Source organism: Toxorhynchites rutilus, chromosome 3 (assembly GCF_029784135.1).
Source record: "Toxorhynchites rutilus septentrionalis strain SRP chromosome 3, ASM2978413v1, whole genome shotgun sequence".
NCBI lineage: Eukaryota > Metazoa > Arthropoda > Insecta > Diptera > Culicidae > Toxorhynchites > Toxorhynchites rutilus.
Genome location: NC_073746.1, coordinates 195,478,111 through 195,493,545, shown reverse-complemented (window position 1 = coordinate 195,493,545; position 15,435 = coordinate 195,478,111). Strand labels below are relative to the sequence as shown.

The following is a 15,435-nucleotide window of genomic DNA, read 5'->3' as shown; positions in this document are numbered from 1 at the left end:
CTAAATTTTCTCATCTTTCAAATGAAAGCAACAAAATCGGATTACGTAGCATACTTTTCAATGTAGAGTCAGTTTGAGCCAGAATCAGAATCAGACAGAATCCGAAACAAAGAAAAAGTTCTATAAGTCTGTCATCGTTGAAATTCTAACATATGCGTAGAAGGATTTTTTTCGTGAAATTTAACCGTCTATCACCTCCTGAAAGATTCTGGAAAAAATATTTTTTTTATATGAGAAAGGTGTTTTTTCACTTTAAGGGAATGAATCAAAAATTCAAATTCATACCATAATTGGGACACTTACCCTAATATATGACAATTTGAGACATAAAAAAAATTAGGAAAAAATGTTCTGTATCTCGATACCTCCCTAACTCGATGGTCCCTTTGGATATCGAGTTAGGGAGAGTTGACTGTATTTAAAATATATATTTAACAAAAGCTGTCCCCTTTGTATAGTCCTACGTCACTCCGGTTATGTCCCCGACATTACCCACCCGTCTTTTTTGAAAGCAATTTTAAGACTATTGAAACAAGTTTTTGGATCAAAAAGTAACAAGTATATAACGCGTAGACATTTTATCTTTCGAATGAAGTGTTTATCATACCATTTCGTTCAGTTGTTTAGGAGCTATTAACGCCCAAAATCTCGGTCTCCGGCGTAACGCTTTCGTTTTCGAAACTTTGATTTTACACCCCGGTATAGAAATGAAAGACGTAGTCCTACGTCAAAACATAATTTCCCTTCAAACACTATCTCATTGTTGCTTCCGCAGATCTTCATCCAGAAACACGCTGAGCATGTATCGCAATTCCAGGAACACGTTCCCCTGGGGCAGGGACAGCTTCTGGAGCACATTTCGCATCAACGCACATCGGATCGTGGGCGAAGAATGGCCAAATCATATATGCCAACAGCTGGGTGATCTTGATCACCGAGCACAGATCGGACAGTTTGGGTTGGAGTTCTTCGAGCCGAGTTGCGGCCACCTCATCGTCGATCGTGTTCCGGGTCAGGTCGAACTGTCTGGAATACTGAATAAGAATATTAGAAGAGGGAACTATTTTGGTGTGTTCAAATCAACAAAAATACACCTTCACAATCAGCTCGATGAAGTTATTTATATGTATTGTGTGCCCATATTTTTGTGTTTTTTCTTTATTTCACCATTGCACTGACCATTTTTATGATTAAAATAACGTCATAATTTTCCTTCGAACTCTATCTCATTGCTGTTTACGCAGGTCCTCGCCCAGAAACGCGCTCAGCATATACCGCAATTTGTCGAGCACGTACTCCTGGGGCAGGAGTAGCTACTCGAGCGTGAATCAACGCACAGCTATTTATGCGCGAATCTTGGGCAAATAATGTCCGACTCAGATATATTGGGTGATTTCGCTCTGACAGAACCGATGCTTCGGCGTCGGACAGGGAAACATCTCGATCACCGATCACAGATCGGACATTTAGGGCTTGAGATCCTCGAGCCGAGCCTCGTCCACCTCGTAGACGATCGCGTCTCGAGTCAGGTCAAATTGTCTGAAAGAATATGAATATAATATTAGGAGAGAGCTATTTTTGGTGTGCTCAAATTACCACAAACTAACCTCCTCATAAAGTCTCGATAAGCTCACTCAAAATATGCCCCTTGATGAACCAGTTGGAAATTTGTTTGACATCATCGAACTCGTTGTTCGAATCTGTAGCGAATCTGTGGACAAAACAAAAACGGAAGTTAATTTAAGAACTCGTTCAATTTGTCGAAAGATACCACCCACCGTTGATAACACAGTCCACGGCAATATGCTCCATGATGATCTCGTGCGCCTGTGACCATTGTTTACCTTCGTGCAGCAACTTGTATCACCGAATTTGTTCCGCAGCACAGATCGTTGCCAAAGAAGCGAAATAAAAATTTCGACATCCATATCACTTGTAAATTCTGAATTGATTTCAAAATCAACAAACAAACGTCAATAGCACACACACACATACTAATTCAAGGGGATAAAAATTGCCTGAATTGTACTAATACTAACAGACATGACAAACAACTGTCAATTCGCGTTGATGGCATGGAGTTTCGTGTTCCGCTTTTGGGAAATGATAGTGATAATGGATTTTCAGGTGCAGTAAACACATGTTTTAAAAATAAAAGTATGAATGAAAATTAACTTCTTCTTATGAAATATGTTCTTCATGTAATAAAGTAACACCTTCTTTTGCAAGTGGGGAAAACGCCCTGAAGAAGAATTGTGTTTGATACTGATTTCATATTACAATGATGAGTTTTAGTGAAAATGTCAAGAAAATTATACAAAAATTGTTAATTAAGAATCAGTACTACGGGTTTTAAGTAATCAAATAACATAAAGTAGAAATTTTTATTAAAAATTTAAACAACTTAAAACTGTCTTAAGATCTGCTAAGCTTATAGAGAATGATTTGCTTTCCCAAACCAAAGTCTCCACCAGACGTCGACACAGTGCTACTGTCATCGCGTATCATTCTTGTCCGGTCGCCGAACATTGTAGTCAAGGCGCGTAGAAGTATATCCTAAGGTGGGCCAACTTGCTAAAACCACTCTTCAGCCATCTTGGAAGTCTACTATGTTTTGTTTGTAAACAAAACACAATACGCTTGTGCCGGAGCTCGCTCGTGATCAGTCTGTCTCTTTCACGCTTCAAGGAAATAATTCCCCTTCTGCTTTCTTCCGTACTGTTTTCATATACCGCTCCCCTAACCAACTTAGTGACGAAACGGCCTCACCTAGTACCATAGACCCGTCTTGATTGTAGTCGCAGTAGACGGCTGCATCACGGCGCCGTAAAGAGGTTGGTACGGTCGAAATTTGCCATTTGGGAAATTTGCCGGTCCGGCTGAAACCGGATAATGTGCGATTCACATAGCACGTTACGGAGAAGAACGTCTACGTTCCGTCAACGTCTCCACCAATTCACACATGCAGTCAATGCTTCCACCAGCACCGTCACGTCAAATGCCAAACGAATGATTTATTTAATTTTATTCATGGTGTCGCCACCTACAACAATTTTAAATTGCAATGCCCTCTTTCAAATCTGCATGCCTAGAATCAATTCTAAATTTTGAAAAATTCAATGAGAATCATTAAATTCAATTATTTAAATGCTTAAACCCCGTAGTCCGACCCTTATGCAATAATAATAATAAATAGAATAATTCTTTCAACTAGTCGCGAATGATTTTCACTCCGAAATTTGGAGCTAAGAGATATGTTGGCATAAAAAATACAGTAAGTTACTTATAAAGCGATATGCTGGGGTACCACTCAGTGTCGCATTGGAGTCGGTTTTGACCAGTAATTGGACATTTGCGACTGGTGGCGACTTTCAATGTGGGGCCATAATTTGGGCCCCGAACTCAATGTTTACAAAAATGTCCAACTAGAGGTAAAAATGTCTAATTAAACGTGTTGCATCACAGATCTGTTCAATTAGCTTAATGTCGAAGTAGATGTAAATTACTGTATAACCAAATCAAAATAAAAGCCGAGACACAAGGCCCAGACCAAGATGCTAAACTATAGGTGTTTCGTTCCTGACACTTTCACGACAATACGTGAGACGAGTAGCGAGACGTAGCTTTCTGAATTATTTACTTTTTGTTTGGTTGTGTGGTTATGGTTTCATATCAACTCGCTGAGGAAAACAACTGAAGGAAGAAATGAACAAATATATATTCGTGAAAAATAGTGTACTATAGCTGCAATAAGGTATTTATATTATATATAATTCAATATTTTTGGGGGACCGTGATGATTTGATGAGCTTGTGGGTGTGTGGGTGTGCTATAAGTCTAAGAAATCTGTTGTCCAACTCCTCCACAGATAATCGTTCATCTCGCGGTTCTCTATCAAAGAGGGGTCCAAATTGTGTTTCAGCATACGTTCCACCGCAGTCACATAACGAATTTCCGATAGAAGTCGATTCGCCACTACCATCTCTTTAATTTCCTTCAAAACTTTGTCGTTTTGTAAAATTGCATCCAGCATACGCAGGAATTTGTTTTGCTTTTCGGAAGTCAACTCTGAAAAATCAACAAATATAATCATTCTTGAGCGGAATAAAAATATCAAACCGACCCACCAGCGTGATCGTTCTGTTCGTGCTGCTCCAGTAGGTTTCGCAACCGCTCCATGTTGAATTTAAAATGATTTGGTAGATTACCATTGGCATGCTGTTGGATTGGCTCATTACGTGTTATCAAATCGTGGTTCATCAGCACCCAGCCCAACTCGTCCAGTTTGACACGAGTGTTGCGGCGCAGTTTTATCTCTTCGAAAAGTTTCTCGCGTAGTTTCCGTTTGATGATGCCTCCGTCCTTGATCAGATTGTGCCGATAAATTCGTACCACGTACGATTCTATTTCATGCTTTTTCCCTGATGATAAAACAAAAAAAAATAACACTTTTTTTTAAATGCTCAATAAAACCACGTACGAATAAAACGCTGCTTGCTTGGAAAGAAAAGCATTGATTGCGCGGCTAGAAGGTAAAATATACTCAAAACATCCTTCTGCACTGTTTTTAATTCGACCGCTGATTGTAGATATCTGAAAAAGTAGAAGCAATTATGAGAAATTGTTATACGAAAAAATCCAGAAAATTACCTGCCTACAGTAAAGCGCGAGCAGCTATTTTGCCAACGAATGCATTTGTCACCAAAAGATATGATTTGTTATGTAAACAAATTTGTTTTTTCACGAGCAATGGCCGAACAGCAATTTTGACATTGCGGTCCACCTATAGTATAACGCCTTGGCCCAGACAAGAACCAAACGAGCCGTCCGTCTCCGTCAATTATTCTTTTCTACAAACCCTGCCGGTCGTTTTCGTTGAACGTATGCTGACGGGTCGTTACGTTGCTGGTGTATGTGAATATTTTCATGAGAATTTCATGGTAGAATCATTGACGTATCGTGACGTGACGGGACGTGAACGTGACGTGTATGTTGTATGTGAATTGCACTTAATGTGTAATCGGCCTTAGTATTTATCGGGAATATCGGCTTAAAATTTTATTGATCGAGTGTAAAAGTGTATTTCCTATGTTGACTCTAGTGTATTTTTTATTTTTCCGGGATTATTTTTCCGAAAATGAAGAATAACAAATATTGCGTTCGGCGGCGCTTTTTTTTCTTCTCGCATGTGTTAGTGCTCGGTTCACTTAGTTTCGGGTATTGGCGCGTTTTTCTTTTCGTTGCGTGTGCGTGTATGGAATCGTGTCAAATCGTGTTTTAGGTTTTGTTATGGAAAAGGGACTTGTTTCAGAAAAAATATGTAGAGTTTGCTTCATGTTTCGTTAATTTTTTTTTGTTTTTTCGCGAGTGAAACCGTATGCAGTGATTTTTGTGGCAGTGTAACCGCAGAAATATGATCGGTGTTCTCATTAACTAAATTCTCCTCGCTTCACGGCCGAAGGATTTCTTTTTATATATTTTAACAGCGCGAGAACGAAGAAAGAAAAAGTAAACATTGTCATATTTTATTGCCTTCCATTTTGTAGTTTCGTTTATGTTTTATATTCGTGTTTTGATATCTGTGACCGTCGTCGGAGGTTGAATAGATGTGCGTGTGTTCTTTCCCACACATTCTCCGAATATAATCGCTCTCACGATGAAAAACGTAAAAGTTTCGCGAACAATAAGGAAAAAACATGAGCAAAAGTTCGGAAGTGCAGCGATAAGAAGGACAAAAGTGCCATTAGCCTTTCTAATTTATTAGTGTTCGTGTATTAATTCCGTCCAATGAATATAGTCGCGCGTCTTGTATACATTAAACGGGCTAATCAGTGTTGTGTTGCTACCCTGGAGGAAGCGACAACGTATCACATGTATTGGTGGTATTGTTTTGCATAATAGACAAGTTCTTTCTAGCACTTGCGTGGCCGTGACATGTTATTACGTATGTCGCGCAACTACGTCACAAATTATAAGTATTTCCTTTGTGTAAATATGTGTTTCTTGTATTATCTTGTATTCTATATATGTTTAAAATGTTGATCAAGCAGCTATCGAATATGGCCCCATTTTTTTACTGTGTTCAGTTTGGAATATAACGGAATGCGTCTGAATAGTACTTTTGATTTAATTCTTTAATTCTTCAAATTTTAATTTAATTAGTTCTTTAATTATATAATAATTCTTAAATTCTTGCCCACCGTTGCAGTTCGATAAATAATACGCTCGTTGATTAACGGAATATTTCGTTAGCCCAATTGATTCTAAACGAGTTTTCTCGGTTACCTTCTAAGGTTTCCCAAAGATGATTCTCCGTTGATACGATTCAAGTTAGATATACACCCTTATTCTCATTTACGGCCGTATCCGTATATTGATTCGTCGGATACGATACGTCGTCAAAGAAAAAGCTATCCTCATTTACGGCCGTATTTCTGTGTACTAGATTTGTTTGGTAAACTGTTTTATCGACATCCTTGACAGATGTTTTTCACTACCAATGTTGTTTTGATTTGGGATTCGCAGTCTTCGTGTAAAATATTGTGGAGGATAAGGACAATTTTGCTTTATTTGAAGGTATCTTTTATTTAATGTGTGCGCTCGCAGGCGGTCAACGTTTTACTTCCTCATGGAGAAATATACTAACAGATTAACAGGCTAAAAAAAGTTACACTGGAGACCAGCTAACTATTCTGAAAACGTTCCGGTCACTTCCGACGACAAACGTGTTCGCATGTTCGGATCGCCCAACCGTGATATACCGCTCTAACCACAAGCTGGTTTCCTCAAATGAAGGAAGTAAATCTTATGTGCTCACTTAATGTCGAAGTTTATCAGGACAGTTTGGCTCTTGCACCCAACATTCGATTATTCTTGGTACAATTGATGAGATTCAAAAGTTGCACTTCGAACGGTAGCGATCTTCAGGACTCGAGTGGCCTGACTCCTTCGAGACAAAGCGCGTCTTCTCTGACGACAAATGTAACTTCCTTGAGCAAGATGGGTCTGCTTAAGCCAGGACCCAGCAATGCCGAGTTTGGCCAAGAGCTGAGATTCACAATCTACTTATCATCGATCAGATTACTTTCGAGGTGCTACATGCACATCAATTCATGCAAACTGAGTACATTATGCCACTGATTTCGACAGAGTTGGGTAATGATTCGAATACTTATCACATCGTCGGCACAGCACTGGTAAATCCAGAGACCCAATATAGGATGAATGGAGCCCTCACTCGGGTTAGTAAAAAGGAAATCAAGGGCGCCTGCTATTCCCTCGTTGAGTTCAACAGTCAGTTGTTTTTGAACAGGCAACTTCATTTTGGTTGGATATTTAATGCGATCTACGCTGCTGCAGTACAAGCAAATGGAAGGTAGTTTTGAGGAGATCGCTCGCGACTAACAACTAAATTGGATGACAGCAGTAGAAATATTAGATAACGATGCCTTCCTTGGGGCGGATAGCAGCCAAAATCTATTTGTTTACCTAAAAGATGGGTAAGTAGGGTTTCCGTAGCTCGGTTTATCATACGAACAATTTTTCTATTTATTTGAAGGGCCGCAACAACGGACGACGAACAACAGCAAATGCCAGAGGTATTTGCTGTTGCTGTCAATTCCATCTCGGTGATATGGTGAATGTATTCTGCCACGGTTCACTCGTAATGCGAAACATTGGTGAGCGAACGACGGCGACAACGGGTTGTGTGCTATTTGGCATGGCTATAGGTCTGGTCACACAAATACCACCAGATTCTTATGAATTGTGAATTTCTTCGAAAGTTACAGGAAAAATTTACTGACACAATCAAATCTGTTGGCAAGATTCTTTTTCTTCTTTTTTGGCTTTGAGAGTCTTAAAACTTTTCAGTTCATTCGGTACAATGCATCATCTGAACAGGAGACTACTCTGGTGGAATCGATTCTTTCAGCCGGGTTACAGCAAGTAAATCAACTGACGAATGACAATGGGAGAATGTTAGACTTGGTTTTTATCAATGACATAATGTGTTGTGAAATTTTCGAACCCCCCATGCCGTTGATGAAAATAGATCGCCACCATAAGCCTTTTATTGTCAAGCTATCCGTTTTGAATATGACACGTATGGATAGTTATGAGGAGCAATATTACGACTTCAGGCAATGTAACTTCGTTGATTTGAACGCTAAAATTTCGTCGATTGATTGGAGCGAGATTCTCACAGTGGGCACAATAGATGAAGCTGTTAGCCGGTTTCATCGAAAACTGGATGGAATCATTCATGGGAGCGTACCTTTGCGCAAAAGATTTGTTCAACCGAAGGGTAAACAACCGTGGTGGAACAGAGATTTGGGGAATCTTCGAAATCGACTTAGGAAGGCACGAAAGCGGTATTTCCAACTGAGAGGCGATGATCAAAAGACTGTTGTGCGGGAATTAGAGCGCCAATTCAACTCTTTGAACCAAGCATGCTTTAGATCTTACATAAGCCGTGTGCAGAGTGACGTCAGGACCAAACCACAACAGCTTTGGAGACACATCAAACTACATTTATCGTCCAATGGAATTCCTCAGAACGTTTTCTACAAAGGCATTACATCGTCATCATCAGTTGACTCAGCTAACTTATTCTCGTCCTTCTTTCGAAGTGTGTTAAGTAATAACTCACCACCTTTGTCTGAACGGTACTTGAGTAATCTGCAGTCATATGACCTGAACTTGCGGCTTATTTCATTCACCGAAGAGGACGTCTACAGGAAGCTGCCGTCTCGAAGCCTCGAAGGGAGCCGGACCGGATAAGTTGCAACCTTCTTTCATCAAGGCATGCAGCTCCTCGTTGGCTTTGCCGTCTACTTTGCTTTTCAACCGTTCGCTGAGAGAAGGGCAGTTTCCCGCATTATGGAAAACTGCATCAATAATCCCTATTCATAAATCAGGTGACGTCCACGATGAGCAAAATTACAGAGGAATATCGATTCTGAGCTGCATGCCGAAAGTTTTTGAAAGTATGCTGCTGGATCTCATATACCCATCTGTCCGCCACATCATCGCAAACGAACAACATGGGTTTGTCAAAAAACGGTCTACTACATCAAATCTCATGAGCTACGTTTCTCTGCTGATTGACAAAATTGAGAAAAGGCAGCAGGTTGACGCCATTTACGTGGACTTTTCGAAAGCTTTCGACCGCGTTCCTCACGCCCTTGCTGTGGAAAAACTGAAGCGATACGGGTTTCCACTTTGGCTAACCAATTGGATTAATTCGTATCTGACTGATCGTAGTGCACACGTACGAATTGGCTCGTCAGTTTCATCGCCCTTTTCTGTCACCTCTGGCGTGCCGCAGGGCAGTCACTTGGGTCCTCTGCTCTTCGTACTCTTTATTCACGATATTTGCGCTGTTCTCAAATCGCCTAAGTTGATGTATGCAGACGATCTGAAATTGTTTCGTGTAGTAACATCAAGTATGGACTGCTGTGCTCTTCAAATGGATGTAGATACTCTGCTGGGATGGTGCTCAATAAATGGCATGGAGGTGAATATTAGGAAATGTCATGCGATAACATTTTCGCGACTTTGCTCACCAATCACATTTGAATATACGATGGGGTCGACCGAAGTGGAAAGAGTTGCAGCCGTCAAAGACCTGGGTATCGTGATCGACAACAAGCTAAAATTTACGCAGCATATTGCAACGGTCACCGCTAAGGCTTTCACCGTTCTTGGGCTCATTAGACGCCACACTCAGGCATTTAGAGATGTCTATTGCCTCAAAGCATTGTATGTGTCGCTCGTACGCAGTATATTGGAATACGGTGTTACTGTTTGGGCCCCATACCACGCTGTTCACATCGCTCGTCTGGAACGTGTGCAGAAAAGTTTTATCCGATATGCTCTTCGTCATCTCCCCTGGCGCAACGACCAACATCTGACCACATATGAAGAACGCTGCGCGCTGATTCACTTACCGACACTGCAGAAACGACGAGAATTTCTCCAGAGACTGCTGATTTTCGACCTTCTTAACAACAATCTTGACTGTGCTGAAGTTTTGGGCAAGCTTCGAATCAACGCTCCAGGTAGAACAACCAGACAATTTGTTTTCTTTCGGCAAGCAGCACATCGTACTCTATACGGACAGAATAATCCCTTGGATGTTTGTTGCCAACGGTTCAATGAAGTGTATCATTTGTTTGAATTCGATATGTCCAGAAATGTGTTTGTTATAAGGATTCAATAATTGAATTTTAGTCTGTCCGACAATTTCTTGGCGAAGACTGAATAAATAAATAAATATATAAAAAAAAAATAACTGAATATTCGGTTCCAAGAGCCGAACTGTCCGGATACGTTCCGGCATTAAGTGAGCACATATGATTTACTTCCTTCAGGTTGACATTCGAGAAAACCGCTGCCGAATGGTTCCGAACGGCTGGAGCTTTCGTTCAAGGGTGAATGTGACAGTGCTGAGGGAGGGAAAAGAAGGTTATTATTGTGAACATGTGCAATTGGCCGTTTCATACCTCTAGTGCTCCGACTTGCCTGCTTCAATTTTGATATAATAAATGTCGCATGCAGTTACACACGCAAGCTGACATGAATTTCACGCGACTACACTAAGGGCGATTACACATTATCCGGTTTCAGCCGGACCGGTTACAAAAAGCGCCGCTGGGTTTGGACGGATAACCGGATAACAATGTGAAAGAGACCTCGCGCTACACAAAACCGTACATCTTTCACATACACATACATGCATTTGTTTATACAGTGGTTTGACAGGTAAATATTGCTGCAAATATTTCTGCTACATACAACTGATTGCTGTTGGGTGGCTGGCTCAATTCGACAGCCCACAATTTCCAGCTCCCAACATTGTATGGGGAAATCCTTTTCCGCACCACAAATTGCTGTCGGCGAACAAAAGTTCGAACTGCTATCCACGCAATGCCGACAGTAAATACAAAACGGAGAAACACCCGGCATCACATCAACAAACAAAATACAGTTCTGGTAGAACTACTTATATTCATATGAAAACACTAGTTATATAAAACATATATTCACAATGTACAGTTTCACAAAATTACAATCTGTATTTATTTAGCAAAACATCCGATAAAATATTTAATTTATTGTTGATTCCATGGTGGACGATGTCGGACGTATCTGCTCCGCAGAATTTCCGCTTACGCTTTGTTGATCGCATCTCTGTGCGATGTTCCCGATCGCTATCGGCAGCGGTGAATTCCCCAATTCCCTTGCGCATCTTTTCCGATCGCATATGAGTGAGCGAAGATCAAGCATCTGTACCTTGTTCTTGGTATAGCTGCACCTAGCTGATCGAGCCCGTGTTTTTTGAATTTCCACTATTGTTTTTGAGCAGCTTAGGGCATTCACCCTCTCATGATATGCCTTTTGGGGTTGCAACGACGAACCTGCTCAAATTTGCGTTCCTTTGAGAGTACATACGGACGAATGTTAAAGTGTGGCACGCCATGAGCACGGCCAAAGTGAGTGCAGGCCTCGCAGACATTACGCGCACATCAGGACGGTGTTCTTACCGATAAGTTCAACTTACCGATAAGTGCGATCAGAGCGGTCAGAGGTATAAACCTTTCCGCCCCATTTCAAAATACGTTCGCAAACCTTTTCGGTAATTCTCAGAGCGCACACGTTTATGTTAGGCATGGTTCTACAAAAGTTCCCACAACGACGGCAACTTAAATTTGCAATGATAAATTAACATGAAAAACTTACTGGACAAAAAACATGGCTGTCATCAACAGTATTACAAAACGGCAACTTAAATTTGCAATGATAAATTAACATGAAAAACTTACTGGACAAAAAACATGGCTGTCATCAACAGTATTACAAAAACTAACTTTTGTCCAGTTGCTGTGTACTCATCCACTCACTAATTTATTTTATTTCTAAACACACAAACAGCATGATTTATTTCACACGCTCCGTTGCCACATATTTTTTAACAGTCCCAGAAACACGGTTAGATAAAAGTGTAAAATTTTATGAAGCAATAATAATAACAATTTCTAACAAGCTAGGGGCACTACTTATTTATGTGTATTGTCTGTTCACTTCCTGTGATCATCTTGAAATCTGCCTACAAGAGAATGTGTGCCTATTCATTCATTCTAGAGTGTTTTTTTTTATTTCAGCATTGCAGTAATAATGCTTTGTGATTAAAATTACATCATACTTTTCTTTCAAACACTATCTAATTGCTGCTTCTGCAGATCCTCGTCCAGAAACGCACTCAGCCTTAATTTCTCGAGGACGTACTCCTGGGGCAGAAGCAGCTTCTTGAGCGCGTTTTGCATCAACGCACAGCGGATCCTGGGCGAAGAATGACCGATAGCTGGGTGATTGCGTTCTGACAGAGTCGGGCAGGGAAACATCTCGATCACCAAGCACTAATCGGACAGTTTGGTCTTGAATTCCTCGAGCCGAGCCTTAACCACCTCTTCGTCGATCACGTTCCGGGTCAGGTTGAACTGTATGAAATACCGAATAAGAATATTAGAAGATTTTGGTGTGTTCAAATTAACAAAAACTCACCTTCACATTCAGCTGGATGAAGTCGCTTGAAATCTGCCCCTTGATGAAACAGTTGAAAATTTGGTTGACATCCTAAAACTTGTTCAGTATCGATTTCAAATGAGGGAAATTTTCTGTAAGCAAAACAAAAACAAAAGTTAATTAATGAATTATGAATAATAACACTACCCACCGTTGAACACAATCCATGGCAAAACACTTCATGAAACCTCGTGCGCATGTGACCATTGATTCGCTTTGAGCAAAAATTTGCATCACTTCACTTGTTCCACAGTAGCGAAATAAAGAAGCGAAATAAAATTTTCGGCATCCATATCATTTGCAGCTTCTGGAATGATTTCAAAATCAACAAACAAACGTCAATAGCACACACATGCTAATACATGGGACGAAAAATTGCATGAATCGCACCAATACTAACAGACATGACAAACATCTGTCAATGCGCGTTGATGGCATTGGGCTTCGTGCTACGCTTTTGGGAAGTGATAGTAAAAATAAATTTTCAGGTGCAATTAACACATAATCAAAATAAAAATTATTAATGAAAATTAAATTTTTCTTAAGAAATATGTCTTTTGTGTAATAGAGTAACGCGTTCTTTTGCAAGTTGTGAAAAGTTCTTAAGCAAGAATTGTGTTTGATAATAATTTCATATTATAATGATGAGTCTTGGTGAAAATATCAGCAAAATTATACAAAAATGATTAATTAAGAGTCAGTATTACGTGTTTTAAACAATCACATATAATGAAGTAAAAATTTTCATTCAAAGTTTGAACAATTCGAAACTGTGTTAAGGTCTGATAATCTTATAGAGAATCATTTGCTTTCCCAAACTGGTATCTCCACAAGACGTCGACACAATACTACTGTCATCGCATTTAATGCTTGTCCGGTCACCGGACATTGTAGTCGCAGTAGACGGCTGCGTCACGGCGCCGTAAATAGGTTGGTACGGTCGAAATTTGCCATTTGGGTTTCAAACCGGTCCGGCAGAAACCGGATAATGTGTAATCGCCCTAATGCATTTATCATCCGGCGGATTCCATTCACATATCATCGATTTGTTGTCACATTGGATCAATCGTGCTGTTATGAATTAACCCGAATAACTTGGTCATAATCGACATTCGCACAGTAAAATGTCTGCGGATCACTCAGAAAACCGGGAATTTCCGTTTTTTTACCGACAAAAACTGTACACAATGTAGGAATCTCAAATGAAAACAAAACAGAAGTGAAAAAAATAAAAAAATGGATTGTTAAAAAGGTTACATATTACTAACATAGATAATAAGAAAAATTGTCAAAGTATTGAACTCCCGGCCCCGTGAGGCTAACGCCATATGAGCCTTGATAAAAATATATATTTTGGAAAAAAAATTGTTAAAATGATAGGTCAAAGAACGAAAAGCAGGAGAAATTAACAAATAATGGAGGGTAAATAATAAAGCAATATTAATCATGGATTTTTAATAACCATCTCAGAAAAATATTGAAAAAGAACATTCCTTTATTAATTTCTCTTTCAAATTTTGATAAAATTGCACTGAATAGTTAAATAAGAGCAATATTAATATTTGAATAAACTTATGTAATTATAAACATGTTTATATAAACCTTCCCATCTTCTCATTCTTCATTAAAGACCTTGCGTCAAGACAGCTAGAAATCCATACGCTCTCAAATCAAGTGTGCCTGAAAAAATTATATTCTTCACGTAAACAAGCGATGAAAATGTGGACACTTTTTAGTCAGTGAATTGTATGGAGTTCCACTGCTGTGCCACGAGTTGTCCTATTAATTAGAGTTGAAAGCTATCGTATCATGGTAGCAAAATGGTTATAAATCTGATATTCGTTGCATATATGATTTGATATAATTTTTAGGCACCTAAAATGAAGCAATCTACAAAGGGGAACAAGCAAATTATAGAGGAGAACATTGCCACCTTGAAGTTTTATCGTAACATGTCGTGTGGTTCCACTATCTTTCATATATTAGTAGTTTTCATATTCTTTGAACCATTTTCTGGATTACAGATGGTGAGTTATCTGTTTCTTTAATTTAGTAACTTAGACGATGAGAACAAACATGATGTAAAAGTGAAAAAAACGCTCGAACTTTAAATAAATATAATTTATGCATGTATGTATGAAATTAGAAGTTTTTGATTCGATATTTTTTTAGATAATGACAATTTTGACAATAGCTGTTCATCTCGGAAGCTATTATTTCATGTCAATGATGAGTCGACCTCAATACACGGATGGTGGAAGTATTTTGGATTCCGGGAGTGATTTGAATCTTGAAGGAGGCATTGCAGAGTAAGCATATATCATAATTTTTAAGGAGGTTTAAGCAACGTAAAATTGGAGAGTAAATCTTAGAGGCGAATGAACTTCCAAGTTTAAAGCCTCTTAAAAACAAAGAAAGAAGAAGAGTAAATCAAATTTTAATTTGATTTGATTCCAACGGTTTTGTAGAATAAATTAACTTAATGTTTTTCATTGCTCTAATATTTAGTCACAAGTTTTCTTCACTACGGACTTATTCCCGTATACAGCTCATGGTCAAAACGAAATGAAGTGTATCCGTGATTACACCGTTACGGTGTCGACATCTGGACGCGAAATTAGTCAAGGCATACTACTCCCTATCGGATCAGCCGACCCGAAGGCAGTTTTGAATTGCTAAATTATTTTACCACACGACGAAAAAAAAGATTCCATTCACATTGAACACTAATTTCATACTTTCATTTTTATTAATAATTTACATTTGAAAAGTGTTTATTCTTCCTGAAAACTCATTATTATCATTATTATATTTGACGCTTTACTAACTCATAAAAAGAAGTTATATAAT

The 15,435-nt window shown here is 39.2% G+C and overlaps 2 protein-coding genes and 2 long non-coding RNA genes across 5 annotated transcripts in view; 2 read left to right on the top strand and 2 right to left on the bottom strand.

The window, feature by feature from the left end:
- Positions 1-3,739: 3,739 nt before the first annotated feature.
- Positions 3,740-4,756, bottom strand: LOC129779535 (uncharacterized). 2 transcript variants are annotated; one of them, XM_055787086.1, is made up of 4 exons: positions 4,651-4,756; positions 4,481-4,593; positions 4,128-4,421; positions 3,740-4,068 (listed from the first exon to the last, which is right to left on the bottom strand). In XM_055787086.1, the coding sequence occupies exons 2-4, from the start codon at positions 4,512-4,514 to the stop codon at positions 3,830-3,832; spliced, it is 567 nt and encodes a 188-aa protein (XP_055643061.1). In that variant the 5' UTR covers positions 4,515-4,593; positions 4,651-4,756; the 3' UTR covers positions 3,740-3,829. The 2 variants fall into 2 exon arrangements, with proteins under 2 accessions (XP_055643061.1, XP_055643063.1); XM_055787088.1 differs by having other exon boundaries at positions 4,655-4,735.
- A 5,840-nt stretch (positions 4,757-10,596) lies between these two features.
- On the top strand, positions 10,597-11,096 carry LOC129779551 (uncharacterized). The gene is made up of 2 exons (XR_008743702.1): positions 10,597-10,764; positions 10,835-11,096. It is a non-coding gene; the product is annotated as an uncharacterized LOC129779551 (long non-coding RNA).
- Positions 11,097-11,880: 784 nt separating this feature from the next.
- Positions 11,881-13,153, bottom strand: LOC129779545 (uncharacterized). The gene is made up of 3 exons (XR_008743697.1): positions 12,737-13,153; positions 12,565-12,677; positions 11,881-12,500 (listed from the first exon to the last, which is right to left on the bottom strand). It is a non-coding gene; the product is annotated as an uncharacterized LOC129779545 (long non-coding RNA).
- Positions 13,154-14,218: 1,065 nt separating this feature from the next.
- The window catches only part of LOC129779536 (transmembrane protein 208), a 28,237-nt gene continuing 27,020 nt past the window's right edge, over positions 14,219-15,435 (top strand). Inside the window, exons 1-3 of the mRNA XM_055787089.1 lie at positions 14,219-14,397; positions 14,457-14,612; positions 14,758-14,894. Of these exons, the coding sequence (XP_055643064.1) occupies positions 14,395-14,397; positions 14,457-14,612; positions 14,758-14,894 (296 nt within the window). The 5' untranslated portion in view covers positions 14,219-14,394. The remainder of the gene's footprint in view (positions 14,398-14,456; positions 14,613-14,757; positions 14,895-15,435) is intronic.

Excerpts from the sequence above, each read along its gene's own strand:
- LOC129779535 (XM_055787086.1), bottom strand. The coding sequence starts at position 4,514 with ATGCTTTTCTTTCCAAGCAAGCAGCGTTTTATTC. Across the intron at positions 4,422-4,480 it reads AAGCAAGCAGCGTTTTATTC|GGAAAAAGCATGAAATAGAA; the intron begins GTACGTGGTTTT and ends TTTTATCATCAG. Across the intron at positions 4,069-4,127 it reads CGAACAGAACGATCACGCTG|AGTTGACTTCCGAAAAGCAA; the intron begins GTGGGTCGGTTT and ends TTGATTTTTCAG.